The sequence below is a fragment of the Solanum dulcamara genome, chromosome 2, assembly GCF_947179165.1.
Source record: "Solanum dulcamara chromosome 2, daSolDulc1.2, whole genome shotgun sequence".
Taxonomy (NCBI): Eukaryota; Viridiplantae; Streptophyta; class Magnoliopsida; order Solanales; family Solanaceae; genus Solanum; species Solanum dulcamara.
The window spans coordinates 7,977,396-7,994,939 of record NC_077238.1 but is presented as its reverse complement, the minus strand read 5'-3'; the positions used below and the strand labels follow the sequence as shown (position 1 = coordinate 7,994,939).

Below are 17,544 nucleotides of genomic sequence, written 5' to 3'. Positions count from 1 at the left end.
CTTTTCCCATCTTTAAATTTGTATTTTGAGGGAAGCTTCAAACAAGTCAATCTTTACAAAGCCTCTTTTGACCATTTTAGCACAATTGCATATTGCAAGTCCAGCAAAAGAAAAGAGAAGTTGACTGAAAAGGAAATTTCTACTCAACGCGTAATCTCGTACTATCTGTTGTTTACAACATCGACCTGATATCCAAACAGTGTAAAGGAAACACTAGTCCGATTCCAGATGAATCAAACACCATTTCGCCAATCCATTTAATTAACGACTTTAGACAACACAACCCATAGGACTAGTACCATGCCAATAAAAAGTTGTAAACGTATATACACTAGGAAACTACATCAACTAGTACCATTCTCATATATAAAGGACGCCAGGCTGCATGGCAATTGCTCGAACCTACTTATTTGTTAATGCCTCGGCTACCCAAATCAGCTGCAGCTTGAGCCGCTTTACTTAGTGCACCAGACATCCAAAGAGCTCCCTTGGAAAAGTAGTCACTGTTGACAACAGCAGTTGCAGCAGAGATGGCAGTCCTACCTGTAGCTGACACAGCTGATCTGGTGGTATCCGTTATGTGATACCTCTGATCCACGGACCTGGCCACTTCAACACCAGCACAGAACTTATCGGTGAGGCCAAATCTCTCACTTAAATCAGCAACCTTGGAGACTGCAGTTGCTGACAGCCCATGAGATTCGTCAAAAGCTTTGGCTTTTCCCAATGCACCTTTTCCAAGAACATACCCTTGAGATAGCATGATTTTAACCACATCTTGAGTCAATGTTGCAGCCTCCCCAGCCGAAGAAACAAAATAGTGTCCTTGGGAGTCCTGCTGGAAATATAAATCCACTCATTAGAAATACACACCTCACCATTCATACAGAAATGAGTAGATAACAAAGCAGGAGGGAGAAGAACATACACTTGAATGACTTTCTTCTTGAGGTTTCCATGATGAATGATTCCAATAATCAAATTCATCTTGATAGTGACCCCAGCTGGTTATGCATACACGTTGATCCAAAATGGTAGCTCCCTGAAAGAAGTTAGTCGTAACTGCGAATTATTCAATAAAAGCATACATCTTCAGAAAAAATTAGTTTGGTGCAAAAAATAGAACTTACATCTCAGCAATAAATTATATTTTAATGCAACTGAATCTAAGTGCATGTAGAAAACAACAGAATCAAAATCATACTAAGAGATTGCATATAGTTCATTACTTTGATATTAGACCAAGCAAAATCATGAGAAGGAGAAAAGGACATCCAATTATTGCAAAATAAGAATAGCATTTTGACCAAGTGTAGCCAGAGAGAGAAATAAAATAATATCTCCTAGAGCAACACCAACACTTCTTCAAGCTCTATGAAAACAGCTTGAGAAGAGAAAAGTTTTGCATTGTTGTGACAGATGGAAGGGTGCCTAATTATTTGTCCAACAATATCTATATCGAACTCTCACATCAAAATTGAGGACTTGCCGTCACTCTCAAAGCACATACTTAGTAATGACGATAGTGATGGTTTGATTTACAGTATCACTTAGTAATGACGATAGTGATGGTTTGATTTACAGTATCACTGTTATCACTTAGATAGTTATTTTGTCAGGTTAATTCAGACTATTCCTAGTCAGTCATTATTTCATTCTGTTGTGCCACGCAATAACTCCTTAGAAGAAGCTAATTGTTTATTGTCAATATTATCACCTGCACAGTTAATTATAAGAGTATAATTTGTGAGGTTAATTTAGAGTATTCCCAATCATTATTTCTCTCTTGTATCACGTAAGATCTCCTCAGAAGAAGCTAATTGTTTATCCTCTGAACTAGAAACATATAAGTGATGAGCATAAATAACAGTTAAGTTGGCATTTGTAAAACACCTCATTACCCCTTTGCTCACATTAGATAAAATGCGAACAACAGTGTCCCGAAGTGGTGTCATTTTTTAAAATAATGTAGTATCAGCACAACATCTGGGGAATAAAACTATATTGCATTCAAACACTATGAAAAAAACACAAAGAAAGTGACATAGAATGCACTCAGTTATACACCACATATAACCAGAATTAGCGACTGTCGAATTGAAGGGGGAATACAATTGTAGGCTGCTAATTCTGAGTCCTAAACCTTATTTACTATGTAGTACACTAGATCAATAAGCAATCTGAAGGAACTTACACTCAGTAAGCAAGCCGTTTCCAATGCATGAGGATTTCTAAACGTCACATAGGCTGTACTTGCATGTTCTCCAGCTCTGCATTCTCAACCACAAGCATCAGTCAATCAGCTACAAATATTTTATAGCCAGTAACTGATGCAAAAAGAAGGAATGAAATACATTCTGTATGTTGTGAGACTGAGAAAGTTCCTCAATTACATGATTGATCATCAGTAGAATAACAACTGAAATAGTAATGTTGATGGCCAGAGTCATTTGTAAACAGTTGGATGGAGCTTTTTCTCGTGCACATAAGAGACTAGTGGAGCTCCGAGCTCCACAATGATTTCTTCCAATTTCAATTGAAATAGGGGTCGATAAAGAAAAGACTCTGTAAACAGCTATTATTGTACTTTGGAAGGGCAAAAAAAGTAAAAAATGAGTATCATAAGTGAAATTTTTGCAGCTCTTTATTTGCTAGAGGATATTGCAACAATCACGAATTCTCAGAATAAACTATGTGAATTAGAGCTCCAGTTTTCCCAGAAATCAAATAATTCATGTCACAGACAAGACCAAATTATAAAGAGACATAGATGCATATGACCGACAACCAAACCCCTTGTCGTTCCAACCCAAATATGGCATACTTTCTCTACAATAACATACAAACATTTCAGAAGAGATCAAAAACAGGGAACAGGATAATAACAAACCAAAAGTTAGTGGCAGCAAAACTTGTTTATCATTCACATTTCAATATAAGAATAATACGAAAGATAATCATTTATAGTATATGTACAATAACATTGAGGGATGGGTCTGAACTTGAGGAATTGGAAGGAATTGAAACAAAAGAACAACAAAGAATTAAAGATAGATATATTTTTTTCGGAGTTCAAAATATATTGCTCTACCCAATTTTCCTTTCTTTTCACTCCAAATCATCAACACAGAAATATAGAGGGTATGATTAATAAAATTGTAATGTAATCCCAGATATTAAACCCACCTGACAATCTCAACATGTTCAATTGCCCCACAGAAACCAAAAAACTCCTGAACATCCTTCTCAGTAGCAGCAGGGGAAAGACCTATAACTTCTGCTGTATAACCTCCTGGATTCATATCTGCTTATTTAACTCTGTTTTATGGATAAATTACCAAAAGCAAAGCAATTAGACATCAGATAAAGCGAAGGTTGTACAATTTAGGCCACCAACTACATTGGAACCCAAACTTTCAGGCCTGCATAAATTTGTGATATATGCATGATAAGAGTATAACCATAAACACCAAAAAAAGGAAGAAATTAATTTCATTCACGCATCTAGTCATCTTACAAGAAGCTTGCAAATCTAATAATACACAAAAGAAGAAATCACACTACACTATGTAACAGAATCTGGGTCTGAGAAATAGGAAAAGGTTAACACCAAATTCCAACTTCGATGCTTTTAAACATATCCAACTGGCTGAAGAAAACAAAAGTACCAAGGATCGAGCAGTCAAAAAAATCCCAAATAGAGAAAATACAACAGATTTTTAACAAGTCAACAATATGTTAAGACTGATTGATAAAAGAGTCTAAATCTAGAAACCAATAAATAGACTACCAGCATGTTCAAAAAACAAACTCACCATTTCTTCCTCCACACAGTAACACCCAAATTACATATAAATGCTTTTAGTATAGTATTTTCTTTCTTACTTATCAAAGGCAGCCCGGTTCACTAATTCAGCACCCAGGAAGGACTGTACCACAAGGGTTTACTACGCGCAGCCTTAACCTGCATTTATGCAAGAGTCTATTTCCACGACTTGAACCTATGATCTCCTGCTTACTTATCAAACACGTAAGAAACTCACTTTCTTTCTAAGAAAACATTTTTCTTTTTACCAAACATACCCCCAATCTTAACTTCTTCTTCTTTTATTTGAGAAGTTAACATAACAAATTTTGATTTTGTTTCACCACATTAGTTCAGTTTCAATTCCTTTCAGAATTTACACTATAGTTAACAGGAACAGCTTCAAACCCTAACTATTAAAACCCAGAAAGATCTTATGTTTTTTCTTAATAGCGAACAACTATAATGCTTAAACTACCAACAATTCAGAACCGTAATTTCCAATTACCCAACCATAACTGATCTAAACAGCATAATTATGAATGTAATGATGCGATTTCTGCAAATCGAACAATAATTCAGCAAAAAAAAAAAAACAATCAAACTAATAAACACTCCAATTTTACTTCTTTTTTTTTTCCTCAGCGAAGAAAATCACACAATTTACTGAAGAACAAAAAAAAAGGTAGAAATCAAAGTTGATGAATAATTCAGACATACCTTGTGTGGGTTGAGATGAAAGTGTGAGAGAAAAGAGTCGGTATAAAACTGAAAGGGAAGTTCCTTTGTGTTCGGTAGCGTATATATGAAGTATCTTTTGTTGGTGCGTGCCACGCTTACAGGTTAATCAACTTCTTCAATTTATATTTTTTTCTTTTTAAGTTTAACTCGTGTTTTGTATTGAAATTCAATTAAATTGAGATCAGTTTTATATGCATGGATATTTTTCTAAAGAATTATTAGATACATAAGCCCATATCAGAACGAGCTCAATTCCTATTACTCTCTATGCAGATAGAATTTGAAAAGTCATCTAAATTTTTATATAATTTTTAAATAGTTAATTATTGAAATTTAGAGCCCGTTTGGATTGGCTTTAAGTTGGTCAAAATCAACTTAAAGCCCCTTTTTAGCTTTTGGACATGTTTGCCTAATGCTGACTTTAAGCCATAAAGTTCTTAAAGTCAGTCAGAAATGAAAAGTTAGGATTCCTAACCTTTTTTTTCCAAAGTGCTTAAAATCATTTTCTTTGACCATGGAAATTACTTTTATATACTTTATATTTTAACTAAATTCTCAAACTACCTTTTTTTATTCTTTTAACCCTAAAATTCACATCATAAGCACTTTTATCCAAACACTCAACTGCTTATTTATAAAAATAACTTTCAGCACTTTAAAGTTCTAAAAGCACTTTATACATAAAAGTTACTTTTTTTAAGTCCATCCAAACGGGCTCTTATAATACTTTTACTTCACATGTCATTTTCTTTGTTCCAATTTTTATGATATCGGTAGAATTTCAAAAGTCAATTGAATTTTTATGTCTATTAATTTTTTCAGTTTTTAATTATCATAATTTATAGTATTTTTTACATATTTTTTAAATATATAAAATCTAAAAAAAATGAGATAAATACATTAAAATGAAAAAAACACCAAAATTTCATTAATATCTTCATTTAAAAGCAGATATGTCGATAAATAAGTGTCTGGTCCTAGATTCTTAACGATCAAATGCCCTTAAATATCAAAGCAGGATCAAACTCCCTTTTATAATTTTAAAAATTAAATTGTGAGATTGTTTGTTTGAACATATTACATTGATTTAATAAAAATATAATGTCATTATTTTTTAATGTAAAGTAGTTAATAATATAAACTTTACAAAATTAAAAGAAAAATACATAAATATATACATGCAATCATCATATAACATTTTGATTAATGACAAATAATATATTATACAAAAATTTGATACATATATATTTGAAAATATACCAGGATTGAAAACAAATAAGAATGCATTATAACTAAGAGAATAACTATTTAATAATCTCAAATTAAATTGTGAAAAAAAAATGTTATTTTCTTCTTTACATATACATATTTTTTAATCTTTACTTATTATTTTTCTTTCCTTCAATATTTTTTTAAAAAAATTACTTATTATTTTTTTTGTTGTAAAATTTGTTAGTAAATTTTATTTAAACACTTATATTATGAGTTGTTTCAGTTGAGTAATTAAACAAAAAATAAAGGTGTTTTTATTAGAATCATGCGGCTCAAAATTTTTTTAAAAACAAATTATGCGTATTTTCTAATATCTATTAAATATAAGTTGCAAAGGATAGAGTAATTGATTTACTCTGCAATAATTATTTTTTAATTTTTTAGTTCAAACACATTCTGTTCTTTTTTTTCTTTTTTGTAAATATGAAACACACACTTCAAAAAAACACAAATTTGATTACCCCACCGGCCACCATCTATCATTACGCTGGCAGAATTCAAACAAACTACATTTCTTATCCTAAAACATAAAGAGCTGCTAAAAGGGAAAAAACATAAATTCATATTTGAAGTTATCTTAAAAAATTATTTACATGCTTAAATTATTGTAATAACCTATTATAAATCTATTCTTATTTAAAGTGTAATTAATATCATCTTCGAAAGTACTATAAAATTAGTCACACAATCTAGCGTGATGTGCATGCGCCTGTCAGATCTGTAAAAGTTTACACGTGTACTTTATTTATTTATTTCACTTTTTTCAATTATTTTTGCCTCTATCTTCTCTCTTCTTCCTACTAGAATGATATCATTTTTGTCTGTATTTTCTCTCTTCTTTCTCATCTGAATGACTCCATTTTCGACCATTTCTTTTAATTATAAAAAGTACCAAACAAATTATTGCGACGGGGTAGAGGCGATGGTTGGAAAGTTCGTGAAAGAGTGTGAATATGCACATTCATATGTATACACAGATAAAAAGATTAATATGAACTATTAATCAAACAACCAATAATACAAAATTTTCATAAAAAGATCCAACTTTTAGTCAAATCAAACCAAAAAGGGTTAGTGGGTGTGTGAATATGCAAATCTATACGAATGCCCAGATGAAAAAAATCAATTTTTAACCAAATAAGACAAGTGGATATGTGAATCTGCACATCTATATGAATACCCAGATGAAAAAAATTCAACTTTCAACCAAATAAGGCAAGTGGGTGTATGCATGTGCGTACATACCGGCTACAAGTATATTTGAGTGTTTTAAGGTTGAAGAGTCTGCTGTATCTTACTGAAAATTTAAAGGTGAAAGTGGAAAAATGAGAAGAACAAAGTTTTGAATTCCTAGAATCTAATAGATTGTGAATTCTACTCATTCATGTACTTGTTAAACATGATAACACAGTTGCTGAAAAAACGGGTTAAAATAATATATTTATAATGGTTGAAAATAGTTTCATGGGTTAATAGACCCCATAACTTTTATGTATTTTCTCAAATAAGTAAAAAGGACACATGAGTAACAAGTTTTCGCACAGATTGCCCTATTTTGGGTGGTTTTTAATTTTTATAATTAAATATAATTATTTTTAATTTTTAGTTATGTTATTTATTTAATGAAAATTTTTGTATTATTAAAGTACTTTTATATATGAAATAATTCGCTCGGCCTTAGCTTAGAGAATTTTTATTATTTCATTCGACATAAATTTGGTAGGAATTAATTTATGTGGTATAAATTGTACGTGAAATATTTCTATGACTTAATTCGCTCAAAGTTTAGAAAACTTTTGACTCGCTCAATATAAATTTTGTAAAAAATAAGTTGTATTTCTGAAAATAAACTTTTATCTCTCTCAACACTAATTCGATAGGAATTAAATTATGTAGCATGACATACCTCTTGTGGGTTTTGAAACTCAATTCTTACTTCAGTTGACAATCTTAGAAATAAAGTTGTGCAATACTTGTTATGCCTTTTATGACATGCTTATCGCAAAAATATTAACTTACGCTCCACAAAATATTTTGTTATTTCAATGTTAGGAATAATCTTAGAACTCCATGATTTTCATAAGAATTACACAAAAATGAACGTTTTATTAGCAATCATGTCATTGTCCAAATTCTTGTGAAGATGAAATAACAATCCATAGCACTGTAACAGTTTTTACCCCTAATTTAGAAGATAGAGAGATTATTTTTTATAGTAATATGAGAGATAAAAAGATTATTTTTGATAGTAATATAGGTGAAGAAAACTAAGGTAAAATACTAACAAGGCATGACAACGTATTCTAAAAAATAAACAATAACTATAACAATATAATATATACAATAATTGAGGTACAAGAAAAATAAATAGTAATAGAAATCGAAGAAACAATAAACTACAAATACTACGACTACTAGAATGGAAGAATAAGCGAGACAACACACAACTAACTACTAAGCTTCTACTTTAATCTGTGTCCTCTATATAATCTTCTATCTAAGGTCATATCTTCGATAAGTTGAAGTTATGTCGTCATATTCCGTCTAATCACCTTTTTTCAATACTTCTTTGACCTACCACTATATCTTCTAATACCATCCACAACCAAGCTCTCACTAAATAAAATTTATATTTAGTGATCATTCTCTCTAGTTGCAACGTACGCAAGGTTTTCTCAATTCTTGTATCCTCCATTTGATGTCCTAGAGTATGCTTAAAAAGGTATACACTAATTAAGTGTACATGTCTGTAGATATTGAAATTTTGTAGGATTTTACAAGATAAGTCCTATTTCAGTATGGATTTTTTAGAGGTTATTTTAACCTAAACCCTAATTCATGTCTATATAAAAGACATTGTGTTCCCTTGAAAAAGACATTTTGAAAATTCCACAAATTCATGAAATATTTATTAAGAAATCAAAATATGCTAAACTCTTCTTGATAATCAAATACTTCAAGAAGATACACAAATCATTTCATGAAGATCAAGTTCAAATCATCCTAGCTAGTTCGAGAAATACGCCACTAACGGCCCTCGAATCACGATGGAGATCAAATCCAAATTATCCTAGTTAGACAAATACGCCACTAACGACTCTCAAATCAAGGAAAAAATCCAGAAAGAAGAATCAAGGGAACAAACAGATTTGTACCCACATATTTTATCAAAAAAATTATGTTTCTTCATATTTTATTCGTAATTACAACTTATTTTACATCACTATAAAATTTATTGAAAACAATGTCAACTTGTCTTGTAGACCTTCCTTAAAGAAACTGAACATGATTGTTTGGTCTTTCAGTGTCCTCAAACTTTGGGAATTAAGCATGTATGCTAGATTCAACATTGAATCTCTTATCTCTAGGCGCACCTATATATATATATGTTGATTTAGATGTAGATCATATCATATACCAGCCAACCAAAAATGGTTGGTAAAAAGGTAGATAAAAATATTTTCATTCTTAATTACATTCTCAATCTAAGTTTTTATATTTGTCTTTCTTTTTTTTTCACTCATAACTCAATAATTTGTTAAAGCCAACACAAAATTAGGATTGTTTTCTTTATTGACACCAGCCTGGATTGGCTTCTTGGGAATTGGGAAGCCCGTTCCTACCACGCCCACGGCCCAGATCCACCCTTGCTTATAAGAAGCTGAGGAAGATTGGAGTTCAAGCACATATAGTTGGAGTTCGAGGCAGGAGAATATGTACTATTTGAAGTTGTAGGGACATCGACCACCTAACATGTTGCAATTTCTCTTAGCAATGTTTTGACAATCCAACACAAGTACATATAGATAAATATGTACTAGAGCATCTATTAGTACTTTATCTAAGAAAATTGTAATAAATTAACTGACAATGTAAATAAGATGACTGTCTATGTTGACCAAGCCAAATTAAAAGCAGTATTTCTAGTAGAGTCTTTGAGCAAAAATTAAAGATGAATATTTGCACAGCAAAAGACAAAGGGAAAGTATGTATACGTATATTTGGCGTATATATTATAGGGACAATTTCAAATATTTACTATAAACTAATTAGTTTACAACAAATGCAGCCATGTTTTATTTACATAAAAAAAATAGCCAAAAATCATAGAAAATATACAGTGACTATACAATATAGCTTGCAAAAGTCATAGAAAGTTTACACTGACTATACAATATAGATACTTATATATGAGCTATTTTCTAAATATACCTTATGATACATTCTATACATGAAATATACATTAAGTATATATGAATATACACCGAATATACCTCATACATCGAATGACCAGTTTTTTGATAATTAAAATGATCGAATGACCATCTACTGTAATTATCCCTATATTATATACATCAAGAAGAAAATCTCAAGATAAAAAGAATGCACGAAAAAGTTTAGCTGAGTACATTTCATAAAATATAATCATAGGTTTGGGTTATGTTGCGTGTATTTTGATTAATTTTGTGAGATTTCTGTTGTCATTACCTTCCACTAGTACAATAGCAATACAAATATAGGATAATTCTGTCCAAATTTGCTAGCATAGATATCAAATAACTATGTCTACCGCTTTGGCAGATTTAGAGAAATTGCCTATAGTATTTTTGTTTCTGCTGAAACTTGAACTTAGGATCCTTGTAGAAGCAAAGCTAGAATTTGAATCTATTGTGTTTGAGGATTTTAGTACTTTAATGTTATTGTTGAATTCTAAGTTCTAACTTGATAATTTGTATACATTCAACGAATTAATTTCTTAAGGTAAATATATAGTTTGAACTAAATTACTGATTTTGAAATTTGGCCGACCCCATAACATACATATACTAGCTCCGCCCTTGATCATTTCATGATTTTCTAGCCACTTCATTAATTATTGGGCCACATCATCGAGTGATTTTCTTATTTTATATGGACCTCTCCCCCCCCCCCCCCCCATTTTTCATTCTTTCTAGAGGATAATCACATTTCCAAGTTCCAACTATATATATCCAGATCCAGATTATCCACATTTTGAAGTTACAACCATTTTGTTAAATTGTACTAATTGGAAATACCAAAATTTGGATGTTTTAATTAAGTGGAGAAATATCAGTAGTGGACAATTAGGACAAACAAACAGAAGGGACATATCAATGTTTTAACTTATTTATGCTAATTCTAAAAGTTTCACTATCAGATTATGAATTACGAACAGCCAAAAACGAGTAACTAATTAATACTTGCTTGTTTTAAAATATGTGATATTGTTTGATTTGGCACAAAAAAAATTAATTTTTTTTTAAAAAAATTATGGTCTAAAATCGATCATAAATATACAAGTGCCTACAAATCATGCAACTAACGGTAAAATAAGTATTTTATAGTTAAATTAATACAAAATATAAAAATGTCTTATTTTTTTTTATCAGATTAAATAGAAAAGTGTGTCACAATTTTTGTATTGTTGCTGCCTTTACGCAAATTTCAAGTTTGTAAACAGTTTTAGATCATGTTTTGAAAATTTCTATATTTATCGTCGGCAACTTGCCTAAATATGGTATCATCAAAAGATGTGTTAATTGTAATCGATGAAACTGGTCATTTCTTAATTAGAAGTCCCAGTTTTAAATTATGGGTATCAATTATTTTTGTAATAAGGAGCGTTTTTCCCAAATTGGTTAGATACAGTACGAATTCAAATTAATCAAACTCCGATATGAATAACAAATATTGAATGGAAAACACAAACAAAAACTGAACTTGACTAATATGGTTGCATACATTATATTCAACATCATATTATGTTGAGTTTAACTAATATCATCCACTAGCAGTATAAATAATTTTTATACTATTAGATTAACTTTATCTGTTATAGCAAATAATTATCTTATTTTCAAAATTACAAATTTTACTTTTATGAAGGATTACTTATAGATATTTTTTTTTTAAAGAACATGATAATATAAAAAATTGTTTACTATATCAATGAATATAAGTTAAACTCTATTACAATTAGTAAAGAAGCCAACTAAGGATATTCAAAATATAGCCACCCAATTAATACTAGATGACCTTAGTGTATGTCAAGCTAGTAATGACTAACCACCCAATACTAGATGAGAAATAAGCCAAAAATCTATTGTATCTAAATATGTAATTATTTATTTTTAAGCCAAAGGGAATATATATAATGATCCTTAGGTGATTGCTAAAAAAATAAAACAAAGAAAAGGATTTTGGATTAATTGAAATATCTTGATTTTAGTACGAATATGACATTTATTTTACAAGAAGAGAATCAGTGACATCAAAGGTTGACCTACAAGGTTCAATTAATATTTGATAGGACAATTTATATATTTTTGGTTAAAATTTTCAAATTTCATCTTGATTTATAAATCATTAACAACTAGTGACTAGGCTCACCAAATACGATTATCATCCTATCCTATCCCTTTCATAAGAGATAAACCTGTTTTTTTAATAATAAAAAGTGTATGTATATCTAGTATTATTGTTTGCGATAGATTTTAAAGTGATAAAAAATAAATTGCAATTACAAATAAAATATGAAAAAACATAATTTTATTGATAAAATATGTAGGTACAAATCTGTTTGTTTCCTTGATTCTTTTCTTTCTGGATTTTCTTCTTCATTTGAGAGCCGTTAGTGGCGTATTTCTCGAACTAGGATGATTTGGATTTGATCTCCATCGTGATTCAAGAGCCATTTGTTGCGTATTTCTCGAACTAGTTAGAATGATCTTGTTTTAGTATTTGATTATCAAGAAGAGTTTGACATATTTTGATCTCTTTATGAATATTTCATGAATTTGTGGAATTTTCGAGATTACTTCTTTGAGGAAAACAATTTATGACGTCTTCATGGTAATACCCAAGAATTTATTGGATATTCAAGATGTCTTTTTAAGGAAATATAATACTTTTATATAAGCATGAATTAGGGTTTAGGATAAAGTAAAATTCTAACTAAAATAGGACTCATATTGTAAGTCGTACTAAATTTCAATGTCTACAATTATATTTCTGTGTGACCACTTAAAGCAAACTAGTATTATATTTCTAAATTTCAAGAACTTATTTAAGATTTAAGAGTGAAATCATTATTTCATGTAAAATACTCATCAGACGAATTTTCAATATTTGGCGAGTACTATTTGCAAGTACTGAAATATTATTTATGACAAATGTGTTAAACAATCAAAATTGAAGCAAAGTTGTATGTGTCCCCAATAATAAACTAACAGAAATAACGTTAATCATGAATATAACTTATTATTAAACATGTAAATAAAATTAATTCCTTAATTCCGTTGTTAATTAATTAGTGTAATTAGAAAATGCTATATAAATCAAATAAAAAAAAAGAGTAGTTTCTGTAACAATACATATTTAAGTGTAATTAAGTCCATTCATTTCTCATGTAATTATATTATTTTTGACAATACATATTAAGCAAATAAAAATATAATTTTTCTACAGTTAAGCTTTTAGATTGAATAACCACACAATTATTCAACAACTCGCAATAGCTTAATAAATGATCAGAGAGAAAAAAAGATATTGTACAATAACAATAATGACATACCTATGTATTTTCACTAGTGGGTTTGGAAATGATCAAATATATGCGGACCTTATCCTTACCATGTAGAGATAGACAAATTGTTTTCGAAAGATATTCTTGACTCAAGTTATGCATCATAACAAAACGCGTTTGAAAAAAGAGAACACCACGGTTAATAAGACACAGTAGCTAAGTCATAGCAAATAATTAAAAAAAAAGCGTAACATATATAACACTCAGAGTAAAACAACACTATATCGAACGATAAAAATATTTCGAATACTTATATACTTAAAAAAGGCTGAGATCAAAGAAGCATCAGCTCTTAAAACAGATGGATACAACAATACAACATAAAGTAAAAACTATTCAAAATTGGAAAAACAAAAAATAGAAATTATTTTTGACCTATAGTGGCCAAAAAACCCTAATTAATAATAACTGCTGCATATTAATAATAGAAATTTTAATGAAGTAGAAGTTGAGCTATTTAATTATAGCTACATAAGTAAGCTTCTAATAATGGCAGCTTGAGCACTATCACTATCAGTTGATTCCAAAAGTTGTGATAATCTCTCACTTAACCCATCCACTTCTCTGTGTAAATTCCTTATATAGTTGCAAGTCTCTTGCAACACTTTTGAAGCTGAAACCTGTTTAGTTAAATTGGGAAAAAAAACATAAAGAATGTTAGAAACTAGATAATATTTGATGATCCAGTAGTCTCACCATCAACACAAAGGTAGACTAAGGTCTGCGTGCATCTTCTTTCTCCAGACCCAACTTGTAAAACTCACTACTAAAAAATCATCATTTTTTGGTTGAAATTTTCCACTAAAAAATTTGAAGTGTTTATTCTCATAAAGATTTTGATTGAATCGATGAGAAAAGAAAAAATAATAGTGTTTTCAAAAAATTAGAAAACTTTTCACTGTTTTAATGGGAATCTATTTTTCACCATGTATTTTTTCAGTGAGCTGGTTGCCTGATTCGATAGAAAATGGATGGAAAAATCACATTTTATAACACAAATTTTTCATTGATTTACGAAGGAAAAAACTTATATTTCTCGTAATGAGTACATATATTGAGTTTGTTATTAATGTTGCAGCAACTTATGTTACTCAGAATCGTTAAAAATATCAACAAATGATCAAAAATACTACATTTCGAAAAATCCGACATAAACACGTCAACAATTTAAAAAAATCTCAACAACATAATTTGTACCATCTTAAATGTTGGAAAAGGTGCATGTATATATATAGGTCACTTTCAAGAAAGATACTATTGTATATTGTATATGAGGTGTGGGATGCTAACTTACATAAGAAAATAATTAATTCCATTTTAATATCTTTAGAAAAAAAAAATGAAACTAAAGATCACACATCAGGAATATTTTTTGTAAATAAAAAAAGTTAAAAATTATGAGGGAGCAACATGGTATTAGAAATTTTGAGAAGGGGCTCCACATCATCTTGTTAATTAGCAGCCAAAAACCCTATAGTGGTAATTCAATAGGTCAAGTAAGTCTGCTGACAAGCATGTCGGCTATTAGCTTCTTGCCTTCCTGTTTGGGAAAGCTATTGATTATATTATCAAATACAGTTCAGACTCATCTCCTTGGTTTATGTAAAACGGGGTATTGAGGGAGAAAAGAGAATGCGTCGAGGCAACGAACAAGACAGAGACATTTTGAATTGATCAAATTAATGAGGGCTTGTGGGCTATACTAGTGGCCATGAAAATGTCACCTTCAAACTTTATCTCTAAAAGGAAAAGAAGTTAAAGTCCACACAAAATAAATTTTGGGAAGTTTCTTGGAAATTAATGCATTCACATACTTGCAAGTTGCAACATATAGCAAAGTAAAAAACAAAGATAGAAGAAGATAATTGTTCAACGATGAAGATATATACCTTGCCAGAACGCCTATTACGTATTTCAGGAATAAGTTGTTGTAACTTGGAAACAAGATCAGCGATCTGATCATCGCTTATTCCGGAACGTGATCTTCTGCTTGACATTATATATATATTGTCAGTAGTGATGATATATGAAACTGAGAAAAAAATTGGAAATTAATCAAAACTCAAGAAAGAACAAAAGGGCCAGAGAAGAAAATGAGAGAAAGAGTTATTAAGTGAGTTGTCAGATAGAATCTTGAAAATGAATTGAGAGTATTCTGTGGGAAAGGGAGTTTAAAAAGAAGAGAAGAAGAGAGAAAGAGACAAGTTAATTATGGACAGAGAGATAAGGAGGCCATGAAGAGAAAATTAAAAAAAACACTAAGGAAGGAGTGTTGGAGGTGAACAAGACAAGTGCATGGGAGAAAGCAGTGGGCTATTGTTGTTTTTAAATACAGAGGGAGAGAAATCTATATATCATTTCGGGATGTTAGACAGATTCAAGATTTGAACTAAATAGGGTGAAGAATTAATATTTAAAGTTATTAAAAATATTTTTCATATATATATTTATGATTCGTATAAACGATATAGAATTTAGTAAACGTAAGCTACATCCGCCCACGTTTCAGATGGTAGTCCACGAGTAATATGAGTATCAATTTCAATGTGACTGATCATCCTCTCGGACCAACTACTGAACATCGCTTTGGTAAGTTATTTGCCTTACCAATTAACTGGTTAATCAGACATGTGCCCCTCCTCGGGTGGATTCCTTTTTTTGCCCCTCAGCTTACAAGGTATTAGTAGTCGTTTCCAGTCGTTTTTTTTATTCCCATGAGTAGGTTCTTGTGCGTTACTCACCCATCCGCCACTAGAAACATTGTTTCCCATCTGATTTGCATGTGTTAAGCATGTTGCTAGCGTCCATCCTGATCTAGGATCGAACTCTCCATGAAATTCATAATTGCATTACTTATAGCTTCCTTGTTCCTAGATAAAGCAAATTTATAATTGTCTTTCATTTCAAGGCATAATTTCTATCCATGTGAGTACAATTAAATTTAAAGAATTTAATTTGTAATGCAAGTATTAAGACATTCATAATAAGGACGATGACAGGGCTAGATAAATGAAGTGCGAGGTAAATTTGATTTTATGCGGAGTAGGCGGGTTTTCAACTTATCACTTATTTAGTACAAGGAGGGAAAAACAAAAACTTGTGTTCTATATTAACTTACTTTTTGTAAAGAGTCCCGCATTGGCCCTTTAAGGAATGAGTGGTCTCTTTAATATGGCTTGTGAAAGAATTTTTACCTTTTGAACTTGTTTTTGGGGTCAGTTGGCCGAAAATTTATTTTATCATAGTATCAGAGCATGATTCATTTCAATTCTCATTTTTTCCCCACCCCCACTCCCCATATTAGAATTGGTCACGCACCAAATGTTTAGTTTTAGGAATGAGGAGGTGCGTGAAGAGTCTCACATCAACCCTTTTTAAGATATGAATAGTTTCTTTAATATAGTTTGAACAGTGATCACTTCTTGAGCTAGTTTTGGAGGTTGAACCAGGCACACGATCTGTTCTTTATCACTTTTAATAGACATTTAAGCAACTTATTCAAACATACATATAGTCTAAATTTTTTTAAAAAAATCTATTTAAATTTATTTGACTTAATTTAAAGTAGAAGAGTCTCAATAATTAATATTCAATGTAAATTTGAACCATATAAAAAATACTATAAGTTACGACGATTAACAATTCAAATATTTAGATAGTATTATATGTTGCACCCATCCTTCTCCTTGTGTTTCCCAAATTAGATGTTTAAAATTTAAAATTAGAAAGTCAAGTGGGAGTGATCATGAATCACACATAGGGTAGGGGGTTGTGAGGGGGTTGGGTTGAGTGAGGGGGATAATTTTGCCCTTGTTTATCAGCCAACTTTGCGGGCCTCGTTTGTGTCAGTAGTAGCACGCAAGCCCATGTTATCTTATTATCTCCTTGTCATTTTAATATAACTACAATGGAAACATTTCTCTAGTCTCTCTATAACTCATAATTAACACAATCCTCGTTCAAGGAGGTGGAGTCAGTATTTAAAGTTTTATAATTTTTTTAATTTATTGATTTTAATGTTTTATGATGCGAACATATTTAATGAAATTGTAAGATATGGATACATGATTTAAATTAAAATTTTTAATCCAATCCAACCTATAACCAATATTTTGTTTAC

At 30.5% G+C, this 17,544-nt stretch overlaps 2 protein-coding genes across 3 annotated transcripts; both read right to left on the bottom strand.

The window, feature by feature from the left end:
* Positions 1 to 120: 120 nt before the first annotated feature.
* Positions 121 to 4,651, bottom strand: LOC129880199 (binding partner of ACD11 1). 2 transcript variants are annotated; one of them, XM_055954135.1, is made up of 5 exons: positions 4,526 to 4,651; positions 3,187 to 3,318; positions 2,195 to 2,270; positions 929 to 1,042; positions 121 to 838 (listed from the first exon to the last, which is right to left on the bottom strand). In XM_055954135.1, exons 2-5 carry the CDS (start codon positions 3,300 to 3,302, stop codon positions 407 to 409), a joined length of 738 nt encoding a protein of 245 aa, XP_055810110.1. In that variant the 5' UTR covers positions 3,303 to 3,318; positions 4,526 to 4,651; the 3' UTR covers positions 121 to 406. The 2 variants fall into 2 exon arrangements, with proteins under 2 accessions (XP_055810110.1, XP_055810111.1); XM_055954136.1 differs by having other exon boundaries at positions 121 to 835.
* An 8,997-nt stretch (positions 4,652 to 13,648) lies between these two features.
* Positions 13,649 to 15,438, bottom strand: LOC129875046 (transcription factor PRE6-like). The gene is made up of 2 exons (XM_055950481.1): positions 15,314 to 15,438; positions 13,649 to 14,044 (listed from the first exon to the last, which is right to left on the bottom strand). The coding sequence occupies exons 1-2, from the start codon at positions 15,419 to 15,421 to the stop codon at positions 13,892 to 13,894; spliced, it is 261 nt and encodes an 86-aa protein (XP_055806456.1). The 5' UTR covers positions 15,422 to 15,438; the 3' UTR covers positions 13,649 to 13,891.
* Positions 15,439 to 17,544: the final 2,106 nt, after the last annotated feature.

Bases quoted from the DNA above. Each gene is read 5' to 3' on its own strand.
- LOC129880199 (XM_055954135.1), bottom strand. From the start codon at position 3,302: ATGAATCCAGGAGGTTATACAGCAGAAGTTATAGGTCTTTCCCCTGCT. The intron at 1,043-2,194 runs GTAAGTTCCTTC...AACTTCTTTCAG, and splicing joins AAACGGCTTGCTTACTGAGT to GGAGCTACCATTTTGGATCA. The intron at 839-928 runs GTATGTTCTTCT...TTATATTTCCAG, and splicing joins AAGAAGAAAGTCATTCAAGT to CAGGACTCCCAAGGACACTA.
- LOC129875046 (XM_055950481.1), bottom strand. From the start codon at position 15,421: ATGTCAAGCAGAAGATCACGTTCCGGAATAAGCGATGATCAGATCGCT. The intron at 14,045-15,313 runs GTATATATCTTC...TTAACTAAACAG, and splicing joins GTAATAGGCGTTCTGGCAAG to GTTTCAGCTTCAAAAGTGTT.